Here is an 18,069-nt window from a genome sequence, read left to right on the forward strand (position 1 = left end):
CTGAAGTTATGGAAAGGGGAAGTGAAAAATCTTGCTTAAGGGTGTTTTTTGAAAAGACGAGCAATTTATTCATATTACTTTAACACAGGGGTGCCCAAGTCCGGTCCTTGAGATCTACTATCCTGCAACTTCCTTCAACACACCTGAATCAAATCAATGGCTCGTTAGGCCTCTGCAGAGCTGAATGATATATGGATGAAGGAATTCAGCCATTTGATTTAGGACAATTGGAGAAGGGATGCATCTAAAAGTTGCAAGATAGTAGATCTCGAGCACTGGACTTGTGCACCCCTACTTTAACACATCAGCAGCATTGGGGATGACTGCAGTACAAAAATTAGGAAGATAATCCATCAGTTCTCGGTACCTATTTCATCCTGTTCATGACTATATCAGCTTTACCTTTTTATACCAGTGGAAAAACATGAAGTATGAAGTTCAGTCACTTAGTCACACACAGTCAGCTATCAAATCATCTTATCTGCTGTGACTGACTGTATAAATGTGCAGATTTGTTTGTTCTATATTGAATCATGAGAAGATTATTTGTTTAGGAATTCAGAGTTTTAAATGAAGAATTAATTAAATGGCAATGAGCTGAGATGATTCAACTCAGAAAGCTCCAGGATGCAATAATTGCTCGTGATGGAAGCTGTCTCAGAAATCAGATGGTCATCTGAGAGGATAATTTAAAGTTAATTGGCAAAGCACCTTTGGAGTAATCAAACTTTGACAAAGCTAACAAAGCTGAGTTAAAATGGATTAATTCTACATAATAATGTCTATAATTAAAATGAAGCTTAATTTCCTAACTCTTAGTATTAGTATTCTCAGTGGGTATCCCTGTAAGATCTTTATTCTAACACACCTTTTGGCTCCTGCTATCGCAGCAAGGCTTCAGACAAAGACAGATTGAGACAGTACTTATTTTCTTTGGATGTAAATTTGTGAAAACAAAAATCTTAAAGTTAGCTCCTTTAAAATCCCAAGTTGGCCAATCAGAGTTAAATCATATGTCATCACTTTGGAATTTGGCTTTTTGGGGTCCAATGCAAAAATAACACTGAAACTTGGTTTGGAAAATGATGTTCTTGGCAAAAAATGTTTCATACCAAATATGACCCACATCTGCAATTTTCTTTTTTCCTCACATTTGACCATCGATTCGGTATAAGTTTAGTTGCTTAAGCTTAGGTACGTATGCCCAGACATAGCCTAAATCTGCTTTTCATTTGGGGTCACATCTGGCCCGTGCAACACATGCCAAAATCAAGACATGCCCTTTGGTCCATGTCTTGTCCACATTCTCCTTGCTAGTACCATTTCTGAGCCATGAGGACCAAAAGCAGCCCAGATTAGGCCTAAATGTGTCTTCTATCTGAGTCCTACTCAAAGTAATAATTCAGATTTTTTTTTGTTTTTGTTTTTTTTTTGTTGTTGTTTTTTTCTGATCCAGTTGATGTTTTAGGGTGTATGTATGATCTATCACATCTTATCACAGTACTGGTCATCTACTGTTCACCTGCCAACGCTTGCCCCTCCTTCTGCCCCTCCTGCTTGGCTGCACTGTCCACCCTCTCTGAATGTTATTACTTTCTTCAGGCTGATTAGGTTTGGATGAATAGTGTCCTTTGTTTGGTCTCGTTTCCCACGACCCAGAATTCGCCTGCCAGTCGCGTGGCTCTGAAATGGGGGCCCCAGCTTTAAGGATGAGGAGCAAGAGGGGGGACATCTGGTCAGTCTGACATCTGTTCACTAACAGTTAAAAGCAAATGTCTAAGATTTTGAAAAAAGGAAATGTGATCAAAGCAGGCCGCAATAGGACTGCTATGTGAGGCAGATTGCAATCAAGACTTCTTTGCAGCACCCAATTCAGTGTGATTTTAGATTTTCAAATGGCCTTTGGGTCTGAAGAACATAAAACATTAGCTGATTTTGAGTAAATCTGACCTGCATGGTTATATGCTCTCAAGTGATTTGTCAGTCTATTGTATTTGAGCATTGAGGAAGCAGGTTTTGGTCCTTTTTGGGGACAGTGTAGTGTAATGTTGCTCCAGAAAAGAATGGGCAAGGGGCTCCCCGGAGTAAAGCACGGTAATTGCACACTCTTGTTCATCACTGGGAGAAAAGGAAACTGCAGATTTTCTGTTGTTGGGTGTATGGGTGGAGGGAGAGCAGAGCATGGTTTCAGGCTGGACATCTGTCGCTTGCAAGCGTTTTTCCTTTTTTCTCTCTCTCTCTCTAGGCCGGGTCTCTCGGTCATTGAATGGAGCCAGTGACCTGTCAGTCTTGACTGATGGGACCCCGTGTGTGGGAAAATCCTGCAGGCAAAGAGTTGAAGTATTCACATGCTAATTGCGCCCTATAAATAAGAGGGTCGTGCCGCGCCGAGGACCCTAGAGACGCACTGAGATTTTAGAGAAGAAGGGACAGAACTGGGAAAAATCATGACTGCCTCTTCTGCAACGCACAACGTGGAGAAACATCCCAGTGCAAAAGAGGAGAGAAAGGTATTTCATACTTGGATACACTGTCGATCAGTTTGTTTTGTAGAGTAGGCGCTAAGCATTTGCAGCGCATTTTTATTTTCAGTCAGTTATTTTCACCCAAACACTACGTTGTTACGTTTACAGCTGAGAAAGCCGCTCATTGAGAGGAAACGACGGGAAAGGATAAACAACTGTCTGGATCAGCTGAAAGAAACCGTGATCGGCGCGTTTAGGCTTGACGTGAGTACGAGCGCACGTGTCTTCTCCAAGTAAACAATGGTGGCTGAGAAGAAACAACATTAAGGCTTCTGTTCTCTCAACAGCAATCCAAACTGGAGAAGGCAGATATCCTCGAGATGACTGTGAAACATCTGCAGAACATCCAGAATAATAAACTTAACGGTGAGGAACGTGATGTTTTTGACACTGTGGGGACCATTAAGTTGGTTTTAGGCTTGATATTCAGCCATTTCTTTTCGTAATCTCCTGCCCACTGGAAGGAGATTGGATGGAATAAACATAAATTTACGATCGTTTGTTTGAAAGTTTGTTTTTAAACCCATTCAGTTAAAATGAGGCAGCAGATGCAGCATCAGCGCATCACTTATTCAGCTTATGTTGCGAGACGTGTGGAATGCTTTGAGCTGTGTATAAGTAGAGATTTTTTTTTCTAAATAAGTTTTTTTTTTTTTTTTACTCTTGCTGGCTTATTTTTTCTAAACCACGCACACGCAATGTCAAATAAAACTGAAATGCAGGTTGCACGGTCACCACAAGGGGTCGCTGTTAAACAATTTCTCACTTATTCTATCTCCCTCCCACCCAGATCCAACAGTAGGCCTGGAGGCTCAACAGAGATATAGTACAGGTTACATCCAGTGCATGCATGAAGTCCACAACATGCTGCTCACCTGTGACTGGATGGACAAAACCCTAGGTTCCCGTCTGCTCAACCACCTCCTCAAGTCTCTGCCTAGGACCACCGATGAGCGTACCTTTCCCCATCCCACATCCAGACATGATGTTCCTCCTTCTGCCAACCAATCTCTCCCAGGCACCCCTGTCAGGGGAGATCTGCTGCCCAGGAGCCAGCTGCAGATGGAGGCTCCTGCCTGCCAGGTGGCTGAGCAGCAGGAGAAACCATTGCTCCCCAGGTCCCACCTGGGCATGCTGCAGATGTGGAGACCCTGGTGAACTTGTGGATCAGTTATCTTGTTTGTCCATTTTTTGTTAGACCATCCTCTGTTATGTATCTTATAGATATGCTGCTCAGAAAACAAACATGGGACGGTTGTGTTCCAGTGAACATTATTGTAGGTGTGCTATAATAATTCTCTACAGACCATTTCTCAGTACTTCCCTTAAGAAGTTGACTTCTTGTAGCCTGCTTAATAGAAGGCTCTTATTAATCTTTCATGTATTTATTGTATTAACAGCTTTATTTATTTAATATTATAAGGTATGACTTTGCTTCTTAGACCACTGGTGTGGCTTTGCATAGATTTCTTTATCTTCCTCCTTTGCTGAATAATTAACCTTAACATTAATAATAATAAAAGCTATTACACACTCACACTAAGTTTTTAAGCTCTATGAATTTTGTTAATCTACAGTTGTTATTTACCTCCACCAAGGCGAAGAGCGTGTATTTCACAACATTGGTTTGTCTGATGTCTGTCTGTCTGTTAGCCACATAACTCAAAAAGTTATGGACAGATTTTGATGAAATTTTCCAGAAATCCCAAAAATAGAATAAGGAACAAGTGATAGGATTATGGGGGTGGTCTGAATCACTGCCTGGATGCAGGAATTTCTTTTAAACGATTCTTAGGGAGATGGGGACAATTTTGCCATTAGAACTTCTAACTCAAAAGTAATGCCCACAGTCAATGGCAATAATAATAATAATAATAATAATAATAATAATAATAATAATAATAATAATAATAATAATAATAACACTGGCTTGGCAGAAGTGTACGCTCTCTTGAGTGCTTCTAGTTATGTTTTGATAATTCTGCTATAGCATTGTGGAGAGGGACAAAAGACATATAGCTTGTCCTGATCTAACAGAGGTACCCTGTTTATTTTTTCAAGGTTTTTAGTAGATACTTTAGTAGATTTTAGCTATTGAATAATAACTTAGACCTGTTGATATTCAGTCATTTTTACCACTGGAAAATTACAAGTACAACAGACCTCATTGAAAGCTGACATTTTAAAATACAACAGGTAAAACTCAGGTTAAGTAGCCGAGTTAGTATCATTCAAAGCCACAATCAAATAATTCTTCAACAAGCTGGGCTACTAATCCCATTAATAATTAAACATATGAATACAATACCAGTTCTGCAGCTCAGTGCATCTTTCTTGGACTCTTCTCACTGTTTTCAGTGACTAAATCAAAACACCCTATGTATCAACCAGAAATATAAACCAAGGTCGATGGCAAACAGGGAGCCAGCCATAAGAAAATTGGTCTCCTCCCTAGCTAGGCTATCAGTTACATTCAGATATGTAAGCACCTCCTTCTTTAGCTGTAAGAACCCAAACAGCTAAAAGGATAAATAAATCTCTCCCAGCAGTAATTTTGACAGTTGATGAAGAAACTGACAGTGAACTAGCACTCCCATCCCAACACAGCACCCCGGAACCAGCTAAGCTAAATAAAATGAGGTTTTTAAATTAATCAGCATCACCTGTGCTCACTTACAACATGTGGAAAGGTTCCAGAATAGGAGTGCACAAGTCCAGTCCTCGAGATCTACTACCCTGCAACTTTTAGATGCATCCCTTCACCAATTCTCCTAAATCAAATGCCTGAATTCCTTCATCCAAATATCATTCAGCTCTGCAGAGGCCTGGTAACGAGCCATTGATTTGATTCAGGTGTGTTGAAGAAGGGATGCATCTAAAAGTTGCAGGATGGTAGCTTTTAAGGACCGGACTCTGCTACACGACGAAACTAAATAGAAGAAATTAAACAAAGCCATAATCAATTTTGTTACATGCACCTGGGCCTTTGATGCCAGGACACGAAGAAGGACACTCTTCTTCACAGTATAGGCTTTGTGTTCATTTGGTACCCTGGTATCGATTGTATAACGAACACCATTGTGTCTTACTGAGTCATAGCATAATTTGTAACCTATTAGGTTTTTTGCAGTAGCTCCATGACGAATAGATCCAAAGTCAGTGATTGACCAGGACTTTATTCCAGAAATGTATGCAAAAACACCCTGCTTAATCAGATTCTGATCATCTTCCCTATAAAACAGAAAACAACAAAAATTTTAAGTTAAAGAAATTAAACAAATTGAAGAAAATAAGTCAGGATGGTGTCAGTGTGAGTTCTTATATTTTCATAAAGATTCAGTTCACCAATGTTTTTATTTAGAAGCTGAAACGTGCACATGTCTCATGCATTCTCCCGTTGTTATTGCTATTATGATTGGCCGCCACATGGAGCCAGGCGGCGGGTCTGAAGAATGGGCGGTTAAAAAAAAAAAAAAAAAAAAAAAGGGGGACGCCTGGTCCCTCAGCGGAGTTCTCCAACAAAAGCAACCGGGACAGCTGCTCTCTCCACAGTCCGCACCATTAAAGCTCGCGAACGAACAGAGATCTGGGGGTGGCGAGGTGCCAAAAAAGAAAAAGAAAAAAAGGCCTCCACTTCAAAGGTCTGCAGCGCTTCCTTTATTTGTGGGGGCACTAGATTTTAGTAGTATTTTCGGAAATGCTTGTGGAAATGCCGTGCATAAAGGAGCACCTGTATATTCATTACTTGATTTACCTGCAGGGTTGCACAGCTACAGCTTTTTTCTGTCCTTTTTTTCAAGCATACGGTTCTGCTCTGTTGAAACGATTAGCGTGATAATACCGTGTACAGAACGTGTATAATAACCAGGGCAGAGAGTTGAGAGCTCTCATTAGACGAAAACAAATAGACATTGTGCGCAAAGGCCTATTCTAAAAAAGAATCACCCTCACCATACCTCACAACATGCATAGACTATAAATGCACTAAAAGTGCACAGGCTAAACATGATAGGCTCATATTTGTCATGTTAACGCACGCACACATCATTGACAAACATGAATACTGCAGTTATAAGCAATATCATCTCTCACACAGCAGGGCAGACAACGTGAGAACAAAGTTGCTTTCAAATAAGAAGTCACCAAACAACGGGAAGAACAAACGAGGCGCAGACCAACACCTGTCGCTTTCTTTGGAGAAGGGCCCTTAATTCCCCCGGCTGATTCAGTTTAGGCCGAGGGGCCGCCCGGAGCAGCTGCCAACTGAAGGCATCGCGTTACATCCGCCAAACAGTCGGGTAAATCTGCCGAGGCCCAGACACAAAAGCCAGCAGAAAGAGGGAGGGGTAGGGCGGAAAATAGTACAGCCTCTGTTGAAATGCTGAGAGGCTCTGAGACAGTAAAGTCGCCGCAATTTGTAGCTGTTGATGTAAAACCCATATGGGTAAAGTGATTACTCAAGAACATGCATTTCTTGACTAATATAAACTGCTTCAGGTTAAAACCAATTTTGAACAGTTCAAAATGCTTCTGCATGCTTGTGTGCAGGCGCACACTGCTCATCTCAGAGACAGAGAGAAAAAAAAACGTGCAGTCGTTCCCCAAACCCAACATATTGTCAGATTAAAGCCCGTCCAGCTCCTCGGGGCGCAGACCGAGGCTGACCACAGACAAAGGGAGTGTGCGCTCATTGGCTCCGGCCATGTGCGCTCCGTTGTCCCCAGCGCGAGCAGCTCAACCCCTATTCACATGTTAATGAGCCCCTATAAATACTAACTACAGCCACTCGACAGCAGCAGCAGCAGGGCTCATTGGGATTGCACAATCAACGCAGGGAGCCTCGCCTGCTAGTTTGTCGATTTCTTTCTTCTCTTTTTTTCTGCCTGTAACCGGTTCTGTCTGCCAGCTGCACGCTGCGGACGACTCAGGAGGCGAAAGCAGGAGTGGGAGAAGCCACAGACACGGCTATCCAACCAACATGGCACCCTCGGTTCGGCCCAACAGCACCGGAGTTTGCACGGACGAAGACGAGCCCTACTACGGGATTCAGAAAGGGGACAGAAAGGTATCTATGGAGGCTCGTAATTGACACACACTGATACACTTGTCACGCTGTAGCCCATCTCCAGAGCTGTAAGTCAGGGATGCTTGACTGGGATAGAAACCTGATGTTTGAGCTTATGACATAATATATGTACAGCTTTAACTAAATACAGACAGTTGTTTTTATTTACGCACACACCAGTCTTACACACATGAAGACAGACGCAACCGTTGCATAGCTTGCTTGTCAGTGGCATATAACCTTGATCTTTTCTGTGTCCCTGCAGACCAGGAAACCTCTGGTGGAGAAGAAGAGAAGAGCACGCATCAATGAGAGTTTGCAGGAGTTGCGGACTTTGCTGGCTGACACAGAGGTGAGTATTGTACTGAGGACACAGACAGCTTCTGTTTAAATGTAGATTGTGGTTCTGATCGAACTGATCTGATTGTTTCCAGTTTCATTCCAAGATGGAGAACGCAGAGGTGCTGGAAATGACAGTGAAAAAGGTGGAAGACATACTAAAGAGTCGAACCCAAGGTCTGTTCCTTTTTTTTCAGCCTGTCACCTTCAAGCAGGCCAGTGGAGCAGCCAGAGGCACAGGATACAACCTCACTACAGCAGGCTATATAAGCACTATACCTCAGAACCAGCAAAGTTTTTCTTACTGCTGTGTAAATAAATTGATGGAATAGACAAAATATTTTGCTCTAGAATTACACATTCAATGTATGGAAAGACTACAGTCAGAAATGGTAACATATCCAACACTAATTATTTGATTTGTCTCTTGTTCCACAGAAACAGACGCACTCAACCGAGAAGCCAGTGAGAGGTTTGCGGCCGGCTACATCCAGTGCATGCACGAGGTCCACATGTTTGTGTCCAGCTGTCCAGGCTTAGACGCAACGGTGGCAGCCGAGCTTCTTAATCATCTACTGGAGTGTATGCCCCTGAATGAGGACCACCTCCAGGATGTGCTGATGGACCTAATCACAGACACTTCCCACAGCAACGCCGGCACTTGGCTTGGAGGCAATGAGGTGCTTAGCACGACTCTGGCCTCTCTGGAAGGAAGGAGCCTGCCCAGCAGCGAGCCATCTGCCCTCTCCCCGGCCCCCTCCACCACATCCAGTGAGGACTTGTGCTCTGACCTGGATGAGACGGACAGCGAGCACAACCAGAGCTCAACAGATGTTATGGAGAACAAGGAAGCTTTGAGCATGCCCACCTTGACCTACTCTCGGTCCATGTGGAGACCTTGGTAGGGTATTCGTTAATACACCGAAACAGGAATTGTGGAATTTCTTCCATGTGACTTCAAGAGAAAGTTCCACCCTACAACTCAAGAGCACCATTTCTTGCTATGGTATTTCTGGACACATTTAACCCCATTAGAAAAAAAAAAAAAAACTGCACATGCACTGTTTATCTTGAGGACCCCTGGACTCCCCACAATGATTTCTGATTTTTCAAACCTGCTCTATAAAGGAATAAAGGGACCAAATTAGACTATGACTGAAGAGGAACTGCTGATTACTTTGAGCGAGTAATGACCAAAACAGGACTTTCTATATACTTTCAACAAGACACAAGTTTACAGCCAGTCCTCTGCATCCTGGGGTGTAGTTAATCACCGTACGAAGTGGAAGTAGATGGTTCAAGCTGATGGAACATTTGATCCCCATACGCCTCATGTACAGAAGAAAAAGGCTTTGGATATGTTAAGAAATGGATATCGTTGTGTTAATGGGTGGAGTTTTTCTTTATCTCATCAGCGGGGCCCTTCCTCTCATGGGCCTCTCCAGCTTTGGGAAATCCTGAAAGGACTCCCCCTTTCCATACAGTGACACCCCAGCTGTGAGCTCTCTGTTGAGACTTCTCTTCACACCTGGAAGAAGAAGAAAGAAAGAAACTTCCCTCTCAATACTTAATAACCCAACAAAAGACCAGTACAAGACGCTCACACTTGTTTTTCTGCAGAACTGTGTAAATGGGATTTTGTATGACGAGAAAAGCTCTTTTTTTTTTAGAACCCAATAAGTTTTTCAATACTTCTGATTAATATAAATATTTCTATGGTGTTTCAAAAATTCCCTTAGTTTATTGGATGTGTAGTTCCTTAAAGACCAATTTATGTTGTAATGATGTTAGAAATGCAAGTAGTCTGAATTTGATTAATAAAATAATCTTGCTGATTGAAATGCTTTTGACTTGTATGAATCAGTAGTTTTTTCTTTATTAGTCAAACGGGATAAAATGTTTGCATGTTATTGAGAACATCAATTTAGATTAAACATTCATTTTGTATAATTACTTAAAATGCTAAAAAAAAGGGGGGGGGGGGGGGGGGCAGCTAAAACATGGATAATTTTTGTATGACAAACACAGCGGCTCTATTTTCATGTACCAACCACATCACCAGGATGTGCTCATGTGTGCCCATGAAAAAGAAAAAGTCGCACCAACATAGAAGTGTCTACATTCTCACCTCCGTCTGAATGACTGTTGACAAATTCCTGTTAGATCCTGTCTGAACCAGTCATTAGCCCACTGGTGGTGGCTCTTCTCCGCATTCCTCTTATAAAAAAAAAAAAAATTAAGTGGATCAGTGGCTTGATTTCATTTGTTAAGAAGCAGCTTAGTGTCTTGTAGCTTATTTCACCATATTTTATTATTAACTTAGCTTACTGCAGGATGATCTTGGACTTTATGAGGAATGGGCCAATTAACTAACTACAGGAAGAGAAGGGTGCGAAGTCTGAAGAAATGCATTAAAATGTGATATACTGTAGCCAATGACTGATCAAAGCTCTGTGGGACAGCAGAGCGTCAATGTCTGTGAAGTTAGAAAGACAAAAAAAAAAAAAAAGCTATGATGCTTGTAAAAGAGATTTAGCTGCATATAGTAATCACTCATATATACTAATAATAATCACATGTATATTCAGTTTTCTATATTAATTTGATATTGTTAATCCATTTAATTTTACATTTTCATATCGTGTGTTGTCATTCTACAGAATACTGAAGATACAGTTATCAGTGTGTATGCGTGTGAGGTCAGACACACTTTCTTCCCAGAGCTCTGATATGGCAGAGTTGAGACTGGTTTTCGACCTGCTAGATAGCAATAGTTGTTTGGGATATCAGCTTGTTGTGGTATGTGGGCTTTGTCTGAAAACTGGAAGAAAGTAGCTCCACTAAGTCTTCTATTCCTCATTTATTATTTTGCTGTTTGACCTTCAGCTGGGGACCAGCTGAATAAAACAGTTTCTCTCTGAGGAATCATCAGAGTCTCTGCCGACTCCATGCGAGTCGGGACGATCACTCTCTAACTTGCAAGTAATCCTTTTTTCAATACTTCTCCTGTAAATAAACCTTATATACTTTTACTCATTCCAGACTCTTGGTAATTTTTCTACAACATGCTTCAAAGGGGCCAGCCAGCACTCCAAAGTGTGCGCTCAAGCTACAGCTAAATCCAGGTTGCTTCTGACTGATAGGCTACTTAAAGTTATAAGAGAATGGACGGAGCTCAGGTTAAAAGGGAGGGGCTTTGTAAAGGGGCATATCAAAATTATATTTAATGAGAGGCCAGGCAGAAGCCACATGTCAATTAATTTTTTAAGGGTAGATTATCAGAAATTATTAATGGATTGTTGCAACTAAAGTAATTAAAGTAAAGCAAAATGTGTCAAAATAAATAGACAGTGATGTTTATTAAATCAACAGGCTGGTTCGGAATTGCATATCTTTAAACAACAGTTTAAGATGGAAGAATTCTGGCATTTTCTAAGCACTTTCCTCTTTGTTTCTGTAACCAACCAAACACAGTTTTCCATGTCCCAAGTTCAACTTACAAAGAACTCTGAGGCTTAACAAGAATATCTCCACAGACACACAGATGATGCCACAGTAGTCCTCTAGATACATAGAACAAAAATAAGTCAATTTAAAAGCCTAGAACAAAAGTAAAGTCAAAAAAATGATACTGAACGTAATGTTTCTTTCATGCAGCACACACTAACCCTACTGTTGCTGCTGCTCTAAAGGCAAAGAGGTGATTGTTCTCTCACAGTCAAAGACAGTTGAGAAGCACCCAGTGGTAGCAGGATCTCCCTGGGGATCTGTTTCAGCACCATATGCTCACCTCTGCCGTTGAATCTTTCTCACACCAACTGTTGCACTGCAGTGACCTTTAATCTCAGAATTCATATGCTAAGTTACAAACTCACAGCTGATGTTTTTGGTTTTAGAAATCCTCCCTCTTGTCTGATTTTTCTTTTTAGAGTCAGATCTAAATCTGCTGATGTGGCCAGCCTGTCATCTGTTATGTTCAATCAGCAGGAAAGTGTTGCTGCAGTCATTAACTCATGTCTATACGTTTTTATAGTAAATTCTTTTTATAATGCACTGAGTAAAAAGGTACTTTTTAAAAATATATATAAATTAGATAAAACATTTAAGTGTTTAACTGGATGTTTGATAAGATAAATTTAGGTGTTGAATGTAAACCTTTGGATCCTTAAAGTCATCCCACACACTTACTCACCTACGTCCTCTCATACATACAAAACACAGAGATGTTAACCATCCAGCAGTCAAAAATAACAATAAGGTGTATTTTTATGGACATTTGATGCATTTCAGTCAATCCAAGTAACAACTGACTCAGAAGAATGAAGTTCTTGACACAAGCTGAATGAGGTAAAACTACTCAAAGGTTGCCAGAAAAGCTAAAATTTCACAGTTTGAAACAATTCAAACTTAAACATTTTTGAGTGAAACCTTGTGGATATTTATGCTGCATCACTTCTGCTTGAGACTGAATCGTCTCTGTGTTGTAAACAGGACTATTTCTGACAGCACTGCCGGCCATTTTACTACCAGACTTGTATTTAAAAAATGTAAACAACTGTCTGATCTGTATAAGCCCAAACATCAATAGAGTTCTCACTCTAACCAACTTGTCACCTGTTTGTGTTCACCAAATGTCCTCAGGGGGTGAGAGGTCTAGACTGCAGGACCAGTTTAGCTCCTGGACTGTGGATTTAACTGGACTTTATCGTGCTATAATAAGCTAGATCATTAATGAAAGAGATGTCATAGTTGCATATTTTTTCCCAAAACCTGCTAATTAATTAAACTACTCAGATTCTATTGATACACCTAAAAGCCAGACTCCAAATAAAACACCATCGAACTGACTGAAATAAAGTATGATACTAATTTTCCCTCTATAACCGGTTAAAGATTAATTTTGAAAAAGTTATTAACTGGTTAATACAGTAATATCAGTCAGTAAGTAAGTTTACAAGAAACTAGAAACTATTTAGTAGGGGCATAAGCCTATAGCAAGTCTGATGGTATTTGTCACTTCTTTTCAAACCACCAGCTGATTAAAACACCATGTTCTTCAGCATAATGCAGAATTCATACAGCATCATCTTAGCACCTGCCTACCTGGGTGATATTTTTCTATTCAAACTATTTATACTTTATGAAGAGGAAGTTAAAGTCATAAAACCACCAGGTGGGACAAGTGCGCAAAGTTAAACGGCCAATGATGATCAAAAAACACTGATAAATGTTAAAGTGTTTATGCTGCAGCGTTTAAGATAAACACTTGGTGGCCACTTTAATAGGTACATCCATTCAGTTGCTTGTTAACACAAATATCTATGGATGAAAATATCTTGTGAATATCAGAGGTGAGAGGAGAATGGGCAGACTGAATGGAGATGGGAGAAAGGCAACAGAAACTCAAATAGCCACTGGTTCCAACCAAGGTGTGCAAGAACAGCATCTCTGAACACCACACGTCCAACCTTGAAGCAGATGGGCTACAGCAGCAGAAGACCACACTGCCTGCCTCTCCTGTCAGCTAAGAACAGGAAACTGAGTTTACAATTCACACAGACTCACCAAAACTGAACAACAGAAGATGGAGAAACTGATGGTAGGATCAGAATTAGGTGGAAACAACTCCTGACGACTCCTGAGTGTGACTGTGTGGATGGTGACGTGGAAGAGAATGTAGCCAATCAGAAAGTGAGCTGACTGGGGAACAAGGAAGGATATAAAGTCTGTGTTCACGCTGTCTCCAGTCTTATTTATTTATTTTTTCTACATTTTTGTTAGATAATGTTTGGTCACGCGGGATGTCTGGTTCAGAGGACTAGATTGTAGGTCATTTCCGGGACAGCATCGTTGAGTGTGTGTTGTTCTATAATGAGATTATCTGAGCACACCACACACAGTATGATCAAAACTGTTACATGCCTGATTTTTTCCTCCTCACTTATGAGGTCTCGACCAGATAAAAAAATCTCATCCGATTAAAACAAACTTTATGTGTGTACCAGGTCTAAGACCTGCCAGGATAGTTGGCCTTGAGGACCAGGGTTGGGGACCATTGGTGTAGGGGATATTTCCTTGGCACATGATGGGCCCCTTAGTACCAATTTAAGATGGTTTAAATTCCACAACACACAGTATGAGTGACCATCTCCAGCCTTTTATGACCACAGTAAACCATGTTCTGATGGATACTTCCAGCAGGTTAATGCACCAAGTCACAAAGCTAAAATCATCTCCAACTGCTTTCTTGAATTAGTTCACTGAACTCCACTGGCCCCCACAGTCACCAGATCTCAATCCAATAGAGCAGCTTTTGGGATGTGGTGGAACGAGAGATGTCACAGTTTGAAATAGACATTGGCTACATCAGACTGTGACATCTCAGGAACTGTGTTTTGAGTCAGAACGGATGTATCCATCATGGATGTGCAGCTGGCAAATCAGCAGCAACTATGTGATCCTATCATGTCAATAAGAAGCAATATCTCTGAGGAAGGGTTCCAACACCTTGTTGAATGTATGCCACCAAGAGTTAAAGCTCTTCTGAAGGAAAAAGGGGTCAAACTAGGTACTAGCATGATGGACTTAATAAAGTGGCTGATGGGTGTATTCTACACTATCACGAAGACAGTAATCAGTTTAAATTCTACATGAGGCCTTGGAGTTTGATAATGTCCAATTCTTCTGGAAAAAGATCTCTAAAATGGCTGTTTTAGTCTGATAGAGCCACTTTTTCAGTGCGCTGAGTACTAATGGCACCATCTTTGGATTTACTATCTAGGTAATAGCTGTCATCTGTTTAAGTTATAATTCCATCTTGTATGTAAAACACCCTGTGACATCACTTGGCTGGGTTTGGTTGCACCCCGCCACACCTTCTTCACATGCTCCCAATAGTCGCTGCTGCTGAGGCTTTCTTACGCAGATAAAAGGCTGCGACGTCCCTTCAGTCAGTGGCAGCTGTGTTCTGGCAGACAGTTTTCCCACTTTGTAGAGACTTGCTAGTTTGGGTTGTGATTTCCGAGATATGGCATGGAGTCTGACCTACTAGGTAGGGATGGCAGATGCCAACATTTTTCCTGTTGATACAATGCCATTAGTTTATGGTACGTTTCCCTTTAAGGGAAATCGTGATTGTACAGTGTGCATTAATCTCTTTATTGCAAGAGCAGTATGAAATAAACTCAAGAACATGAGTACTTTAAAGAAATATTTATAAAACAATATTTATACTGATGAGTAAATTGAACAAAAATAAAATTAATAAAATCTATTTGAAATGACGAAATAATTAAACTACAGGTTAATATAAGATTATTCAAATGTATTAAATGCAAGATAAAAAAAATGTAAAAGTAATGTGATAAATATAATAAAACATAATGTGCACTAACCTGCATTAAACCAGGAAAATATCAAAATAAACCTCATCATCACTAACAGCAGCATCATAAAGACATAGAAGGAATACACTGTGTCTGGGCTTCACACGCAATTTTATTGCCTTAAACTCTCAGAAGTTAAAATAAACGTCATGTTTTTTTATCAGCAGAGTGGTATCTCGATGCTCAAAAGAGTATCAAATCCAATATTTTGACTGACTGATAGGAAGTATTGCTCCACCCATCCCTACTCCTAGTTCTAGTGTTGAGCTGTTAAGGCTTTTGCTTTAGTTTTTGTTTGAACATTGTGATTTTGTGTTTGTTTCTTTGTGTCCACCTGCCACATGGGGCAATAAATTCTGTTACTCCATTTCACATCTGCATCATTCTTTCATGTTGCATCCCCTCTCCCTAGCCAAGCCGGGTCGTAACAGTCTACATCTTGTCTACTTCCTCTTTCAGTCCTTGGTAACGTCTTCAGCATCTTGTGTCTCGAGTCAGATTTTTTAGCCATCCACCATTATATCATCTGGATCTGGAAGTACCACAGATCTTAGCTCTGTCATTCTCCAGCATCTTTTGAGGTGCTCCCATTTCAGCTTTGTGACTTCCAACCCATGCTACACTATTCCAGTCGGTCAGTCATGTCCTGCTGTGATGTGCTGGACTGTCTCTTTGCACAGTCTTAACCTGTTGTAGACCCTAAACCAGGGGTGGGCAACTCTGGTCCTCAAGGGCTGCAGTCCTGCAAGTTTTAGATGTTTCCCTGCTCCAATACACCTGATTCAAATCAAGTGCTTCAAGCAGCTTACCAATTGCTGCAAAGTGACTCATTCATTTGAATTACTGTCAAAATAAGACATCCACATTATCTTTGATATTTGTGATAAAATAGTTTATTTCTCATCAGAACATGAAATGGTTCACTGTGGTCATAAAAGTATATGCTGCTCTTGTGAGATCAGCTTGGACAGCATACCAGAGTGACCTCCACAACTTCATTAGCTGACTTGTGACAAATGGTTGGTGAAGAAATAGATGCCATCCCACAGCAGTGTGACTGAGCTGCATCAGGACGAAGGGCCAGGCAGTTATGGCTCTGTATACTTCTTCCACATGCTACTGATGCCCCTGTTTGTTAAAAATAATAAATGGTTAAATTGCCGATATGTTTTGTTTCTTCAAACTTCACTCATCCAATCTAACAAACGCCCCCCAAACAAGAGTCAATAGCAGAAAAAGCTGTTTGGCATTGGCAGAGGGGATTAGACCAGTTTTCCATGGCAGAACCCCCCCATACTCACCTCTGCTGCTCATCCCACAAGTACATTTTCCTTACAAATGTGGCCCCACATAAAAGAAAAATAAACAGTCTTTCAAATGGCATAAGATTTTTCATTCTATATCTTTATCTTTATCCAGTAGTTGTTAATGTCATAAGTTCAGGTGTCAACCATTTTGCTTATTTGTACATAAAAAGTGACTTTGTTGTATTATGTACATTTAAAGGGCATATGAATGCATTCACATATAAACTTGTGGTATATTTATGTTCACCGTGTGAATAAACTGAGCATAAATGATTGATTTTAGAAAAGATTTGGGTCTAACAGCTTTTAAATGGGTTAAACAGACAAAATGATTAGTAAAAATAATATTTATTTTATTTAAAATCATCAGAAATTAACCAAAATGAAACTGGACTTTAATAGTTACAAGTCTGCACAAAGTGATCTTGGTATTAAAGATAAACTTTGCATCACAGTTCATTTTAATTAATGAGCGTTCATGTTTACATGCTTGTTGTCTGCATCCTGTCAGATGATGGAACTCTGATGATGGAACTGTCATATTCCAGAACTGACACATTGTGATGTATTAAAGTCTCTCCAGAACATTCTCAGAAGGTTTAACTTAGAGATTCAATCAGTTTGAACAGATCTTAGTGCAGTTCACACCTTATTCACCATGGAAAGACTTATAATCAAGCTAACCGGTCAACAGAAGGTTTATCCAAAGGTAAATGATGTGTAGATTGTACAGTTTACACTCATTCACTGAAACTTATGTCCTTGTCTTCACTGACAACAGTGTTGATGTGTGTGAAAGTGTGTTTTTAGATTAAGAAACATTACCTTTTTTAAAATGTTCATTTTTCATTTTTCATTATTTCTCACAGAAAAAACAAGATACTAAAACAGCTGATCGAGATCAGTCCAGTTTACAGACACGGTAAGAAAGTTATTTGTTAATACAGAGGACTCTTTTACATAAAAACACAACAAAAATAAATAGAGTCAATTCACTTTATTGCTTTGCCCCTCAAGAGGGCAGTGTGGTTTGCAGCAGACATGTAAAATCATCAGTCACATCACTAAAAACATGAGACAAAAGAAACATAAAACATATAAAATATAAGTTATGAGCAGCTAATTAAAACAGATGCAACAAGTGCTTAATCTAAATCCTCTAAAAACAAGGTACATAGTAAAATATACTTAACCAACAAATAGAGGAGCCATAGATAAAAATAATCTATGGTTGTGTTGTTCTGTACATTAATATCCTGACAGGTGTGTGTGTGTGTATAATTATTCTGCTTTTAAAATGAGATTAAATCTGATCTCCATCTTCTAACACGTCTGATCCAAAACTCCAGCCTTAAAATGACTTGAAGTATGATGATTCATGTCTGATTTCGAAGACTGATTTATTAATCTGGCTGATCATTTTCTGCTGATGTGATCAGTTTATAGAC

At 40.2% G+C, this 18,069-nt stretch overlaps 2 protein-coding genes across 2 annotated transcripts; both read left to right on the forward strand.

The window, feature by feature from the left end:
* The first annotated feature begins 2,420 nt into the window (after positions 1-2,420).
* On the forward strand, positions 2,421-3,997 carry her8.2 (hairy-related 8.2). Its single transcript, XM_041995293.1, has 4 exons — positions 2,421-2,510; positions 2,634-2,729; positions 2,813-2,891; positions 3,316-3,997. The coding sequence occupies exons 1-4, from the start codon at positions 2,448-2,450 to the stop codon at positions 3,681-3,683; spliced, it is 606 nt and encodes a 201-aa protein (XP_041851227.1). The 5' UTR covers positions 2,421-2,447; the 3' UTR covers positions 3,684-3,997.
* Positions 3,998-7,163: 3,166 nt separating this feature from the next.
* her13 (hairy-related 13) lies at positions 7,164-9,764 on the forward strand. Its single transcript, XM_041993912.1, has 4 exons — positions 7,164-7,590; positions 7,856-7,942; positions 8,025-8,106; positions 8,368-9,764. Exons 1-4 carry the CDS (start codon positions 7,504-7,506, stop codon positions 8,832-8,834), a joined length of 723 nt encoding a protein of 240 aa, XP_041849846.1. The 5' UTR covers positions 7,164-7,503; the 3' UTR covers positions 8,835-9,764.
* Positions 9,765-18,069: the final 8,305 nt, after the last annotated feature.

This window comes from Melanotaenia boesemani, chromosome 9, assembly GCF_017639745.1.
Source record: "Melanotaenia boesemani isolate fMelBoe1 chromosome 9, fMelBoe1.pri, whole genome shotgun sequence".
In the NCBI taxonomy this organism is placed as follows: Eukaryota; Metazoa; Chordata; class Actinopteri; order Atheriniformes; family Melanotaeniidae; genus Melanotaenia; species Melanotaenia boesemani.

Bases quoted from the DNA above. Each gene is read 5' to 3' on its own strand.
- her8.2 (XM_041995293.1), top strand. From the start codon at position 2,448: ATGACTGCCTCTTCTGCAACGCACAACGTGGAGAAACATCCCAGTGCA. The intron at 2,511-2,633 runs GTATTTCATACT...TTACGTTTACAG, and splicing joins GTGCAAAAGAGGAGAGAAAG to CTGAGAAAGCCGCTCATTGA. The intron at 2,892-3,315 runs GTGAGGAACGTG...CCTCCCACCCAG, and splicing joins CCAGAATAATAAACTTAACG to ATCCAACAGTAGGCCTGGAG.
- her13 (XM_041993912.1), top strand. From the start codon at position 7,504: ATGGCACCCTCGGTTCGGCCCAACAGCACCGGAGTTTGCACGGACGAA. The intron at 7,943-8,024 runs GTGAGTATTGTA...GATTGTTTCCAG, and splicing joins CTTTGCTGGCTGACACAGAG to TTTCATTCCAAGATGGAGAA. The intron at 8,107-8,367 runs GTCTGTTCCTTT...CTTGTTCCACAG, and splicing joins ACTAAAGAGTCGAACCCAAG to AAACAGACGCACTCAACCGA.